This window comes from Myiozetetes cayanensis, unplaced genomic scaffold (assembly GCF_022539395.1).
Source record: "Myiozetetes cayanensis isolate MyiCay16 unplaced genomic scaffold, myiCay2020 scf1616, whole genome shotgun sequence".
NCBI lineage: Eukaryota > Metazoa > Chordata > Aves > Passeriformes > Tyrannidae > Myiozetetes > Myiozetetes cayanensis.
In genome coordinates, this window is record NW_026087289.1 from 1,141 (window position 1) to 6,196 (window position 5,056).

The window sequence follows — 5,056 nt, forward strand, 5'->3', positions numbered from 1 at the left end:
GCGCAATGCCGAGAACGCCATCGAGGCCCTCAAGGAGTACGAGCCCCCTGAGCTGTCCCTGTGTCCCCTGAGCTGTCCCTGTGTCCCCAATGTCCCCAGTGTCCCCTGCTGTGTCCTGATGTGTCCCCAATGTGTCCCCAGGAGCGCAATGCCGAGAATGCCATCGAGGCCCTCAAGGAGTCTCAGCCCCCTGAGCTGTCCCTGTGTCCCCAATGTCCCCTGAACTGTCCCTGATGTGTCCCCTGAGCTGTCCCTGTGTCCCCTGTGATGTCCCCAATGTCCCCAATGTCCCCAATGTCCCCTGAGCTCTCCCCAATGTCCCCAATGTCCCCAATGCTGTCCCTGAGCTGTCCCTGTGTCCCCCCAGGAGCGGAACGCCGAGAACACCATTGAGGCTCTCAAGGAGTGCGAGCCCCCTGAGCTGTCCCTGTGTCCCCAATGTCCCCAATGTCCCCAATGCTGTCTCTGAGCTGTCCCCAGTGTCCCCTGCTGTGTCCTGACATGTCCCCAATGTCCCCCCAGGAGCGGAACGCTGAAAATGCCATCGAGGCTCTCAAGGAGTACGAGCCCGAGATGGGGAAGGTCTACAGGGCCGACAGGAAAGCCGTGCAGAGGATCAAGGCCAGGGACCTCGTCCCGGGGGACATCGCTGAGGTGGCAGGTGGGGACATTGGGGACATTGGGGTCACAGGGTCACCCAGGGGTCACCCAGGGGTCACCCAGGGGTCACAGGGACACCCAGGGGTCACCCCAGGCCGTGCAGAGGATCAAGGCCAGGGACCTCGTCCCGGGGGACATCGCTGAGGTGGCAGGTGGGGACACACAGGGGTCACCCAGGGGTCACAGGGACACCCAGGGGTCACAGGGACACCCAGGGTCACCCAGGGGTCACAGGGACACCCAGGGGTCACCCAGGCCGTGCAGAGGATCAAGGCCAGGGACCTCGTCCCGGGGGACATCGCCGAGGTGGCAGGTGGGGACATTGGGGACATTGGGGACATTGGGGTCACCCAGGGGTCACCCAGGGGTCACCCAGGGGTCACTCAGGGGTCACCCAGGGGTCACTCAGGGGTCACACAGGGACACCCAGGGGTCACCCAGGGACACCCAGGGGTCACCCAGGGGACACCCAGGGGTCACCCAGGGGTCACAGGGGTCACCCAGGGGTCACCCAGGGGTCACAGGGACACCCAGGGGTCACCCAGGGGTCACCCAGGGGTCACCCAGGGGTCACCCAGTCCGTCCCAGTGACCCCCAGAGTCCCTCCCAGTCTATCCCAGTAGCTCCCAGCCCATCCCAGTGACCCCCAGAGTCCCTCCCAGTCCCTCCCAGTCCATCCCAGTGACCCCCCCGTGTCCCCAGTTGGTGACAAAGTCCCGGCCGACATCCGGATCATCTCCATCAAATCCACCACCCTGCGCGTGGACCAGTCCATCCTCACCGGTACTGGGGGCACTGGGGGGCACTGGGAGGGGATTGGAATAAACTGGGAGGGACTGGGAGGGGATTGGAATAAACTGGGAGGGACTGGGAGGGATTGGGAGGGACTGGGAGGACTGAGGAAGGGACTGGGAGGGACTGGGGAGGGAGTGTGAGGGGACTGGGAGGAGGGACTGGGAGGGGACTGGGAGGCACTGGGAGGGGACTGGGAGGGGATTGGGAGGGACTGGGAGGGACTGAGAGGGGACTGGGAGGTACCGGGAGGGGTTGGGCAGCAAACTGGGGCTCTACTGGTCTGTACCGGTTCATACTGGTCTGTACCAGTTCATAGTGGTTTATACTGGTCCGTACTGGTCTATACTGGTTTGTACCGGTTTATACTAGTTATACTGGTTTTTACTGGTCCGTACTGGTTTGTACTGGTTTATACCAGTTCTTAGTGGTTTATACTGGTTTGTACCAGTTCATACTGATCTATACTGATCCATACTGGCCTGTACTGGTTTATACCGGTTCGTACCGGTTCATACTGGTTGTACTGGTTTACACCAGTTTATACTGGTTTGTACTGGTTTATACTGGTCTGTACTGGTTTATACTGGTTTATACTGGTTTATACTGGTCCGTACTGGGATCTCTTGGGGGGATCAGGGGGGTGTGTGTGTGGGGGTGCTGGGCCCGTGTCGGTCCCTCCTGGGGGAGTCACTGCTGTCCATACTGGTTTATAATGGTTCATACTGGTTTATACCGGTTTGTACCAGTCTGTACTGGTCTGTACTGGTTTATACTGGTCCGCACTGGTTTATACTGGTCTGTACCAATTTGTACTGGTCCGCACTGGTTTATACTGGTTTGTACCGGTTTATACTGGTTGTACTGGTTTATACTGGTTTGTAGCGGTCTGTACCGGTCTGTACTGGTTTATACTGGTCCGCACTGGTTTATACTGGTCTGTACCGGTTTATACTGGTCCGCACTGGTTTATACTGGTCTGTACTGGTGGCAGGCGAGTCGGTGTCAGTGATCAAACACACGGACCCCGTCCCCGACCCCCGCGCCGTCAACCAGGACAAGAAGAACATGCTCTTCTCTGTGAGTGTCACCTGTCACCTGTGTCACCTTCAGTGTCACCTGTCACCTTCTGTGTCACCTGTGTCACCTCCTGTGTCACCCCCTGTGTCCCCTCCCTGTGTCCCCTCCCTGTCCCGACCCCTGCGCCGTCAACCAGGACAAGAAGAACATGCTCTTCTCTGTGAGTGTCACCTGAGTGTCACCTTCTGTGTCACCTTCTGTGTCACCTGAGTGTCACCTGAGGGTTACCTGTGTCACCTGTGTGTCATCTGTCACCCCAGTGTCACCCCCTGTGTCCCCTCCCCGTCCCCGACCCCCGCGCCGTCAACCAGGACAAGAAGAACATGCTCTTCTCTGTGAGTGACACCTGGGTCACCTGTCACCTCCTGTGTCACCCCTGTGTCACCTGAGTGTCACCTGTCACCTGTCACCTGTGTCACCTTCTGGGTCACCTCAGTGTCACCCCTGTGTCACCTGGGTCACCTCCTGTGTCACCTGAGTGTCACCTGAGTGTCACCTGTGTCACCTCCTGTGTCACCTGGGTGTCACCTGGGTCACCTGAGTGTCACCTGGGTCACCCCCTGTGTCACCTCTGTGTCACCTGAATGTCACCTGTCACCCCCTGTGTCACCTCCTGTGTCACCCCAGTGTCACCTGTGTCACCTGCCCTCTGTGTCACCTCAGGGTCACACGGAGATCGGGAAGATCCGGGACGAGATGGGGACATTGGGGGGTCCATGGGGACATTGGGGGTCCATGGGGACACTGGGGGGTCCTGGGGGATCTCAGGAGGTTTTGGGGGATCTCAGGGGGTTCTGGGGGGGTTTGTGACACCCCCTGATGTCCCCCAGGGCACCAACATCGGGGCAGGGAAGGCGGTGGGCGTGGTGGTGGCCACGGGGTGACACTGGAGATCGCATGAGGGACGATTGGGGACACTGGGGGTCCTGGGGATTGTGACACCCCTGAGTGTCCCTGCTGGCCCTGCTGTCCAATGTCCTAATGTCCCCAATGTCCCCCCAGGGCACCAACATCGGGGCAGGGAAGGCGGTGGGCGTGGTGGTGGTCACGGGGGTGAACACGGAGATCGGGATGAGATGGGGACATTGGGGGGTCCTGGGGGATCTCAGGAGGTTTTGGGGGATCTCAGGGGGTTCTGGGGGGTTGTGACACCCCCTGATGTCCCCCAGGGTACCAACATCGGTGCAGGGAAGGCGGTGGGCGTGGTGGTGGCCACGGGGGTGAACACGGAGATCGGGAAGATCCGGGACGAGATGGGGACATTGGGGGGGGTACATGGGGGATCTCAGGGGGTCCTGGGGGGGTTGTGACACCCCCTGATGTCCCCCAGGGCACGAACATCGGGGCAGGGAAGGCGGTGGGCGTGGTGGTGGCCACGGGGGTGAACACGGAGATCGGGATGAGATGGGGACATTGGGGGGTCCATGGGGACATTGGGGGGTCCTGGGGATTGGGGACACTCTGTGAGGTCCCTGATGTCTCCTGATTGTCCCCAATGTCCCCCCAGGGCACCAACATCGGGGCAGGGAAGGCGGTGGGCGTGGTGGTGGCCACGGGGGTGAACACGGAGATCGGGATGAGATGGGGACATTGGGGGGTCCATGGGGACATTGGGGGATCTCAGGAGGTTTTGGGGGGGTTCTGATTGTCCCCAATGTCCCCCCAGGGCACCAACATCGGGGCAGGGAAGGCGGTGGGCGTGGTGGTGGCCACGGGGGTGAACACGGAGATCGGGAAGATCCGGGACGAGATGGCGGCCACGGAGCAGGACAAGACGCCGCTGCAGCAGAAGCTGGACGAGTTCGGGGAGCAGCTCTCCAAGGTCATCTCCCTCATCTGCGTGGCCGTCTGGGCCATCAACATCGGCCACTTCAACGACCCCGTGCACGGCGGCTCCTGGATCCGGGGGGCCATCTACTACTTCAAGATCGCCGTGGCCCTCGCCGTGGCCGCCATCCCTGAAGGTATTGGGGGGTCTGGGGGGGCTTTGGGGGGCTTTGGGAACCACCCATGGTCATTTATGGGGCTTTGGGGACCACCCATGGTCATTGATGGGGGCTCTGACCCCCATCTACTACTTCAAGATCGCCGTGGCCCTCGCCGTGGCCGCCATCCCTGAAGGTATTGGGGGGTCTGGGGGGGCTTTGGGGGGCTTTGGGGACCACCCATGGTCATTTATGGGGCTTTGGGGACCACCCATGTGGTCGTGATGGGGGCTCTGACCCCATCTACTACTTCAAGATCGCCGTGGCCCTGGCCGTGGCTGCCATCCCTGAAGGTCTGTGGGGTCTGGGGAGGGGTCTGGGGGAATTTGGGGGGCTTTGGGGACCACCCATGGTCATTTATGGGGTCCAGAAGGTCATTCATGGTCACCTCTGGGGCTTTGGGGACCATCTGAGGTCATTTATGGGGTCTTGGGGACATTGGGAGGTCATTCATGGACCATCCAAGGTCATTCATGGACCGTCCGTGGTCACTTTTGGGGTCCAGGAGGTCATTTGTGGCCACCCCATGGGTCAGTTGG

At 60.8% G+C, this 5,056-nt stretch overlaps 1 protein-coding gene across 1 annotated transcript; it reads left to right on the forward strand.

Annotated features, from left to right (window-relative positions):
• Positions 1-522: 522 nt before the first annotated feature.
• LOC126638122 (sarcoplasmic/endoplasmic reticulum calcium ATPase 1-like) lies at positions 523-4,496 on the forward strand (the record flags this gene model as incomplete). Its single annotated transcript, XM_050311768.1, has 4 exons — positions 523-661; positions 1,363-1,443; positions 2,447-2,532; positions 4,199-4,496. Coding segments are annotated over 4 exons (604 nt in total), but the record flags the coding sequence as incomplete, so codon positions are not given.
• Between the last annotated feature and the right edge of the window lie 560 nt (positions 4,497-5,056).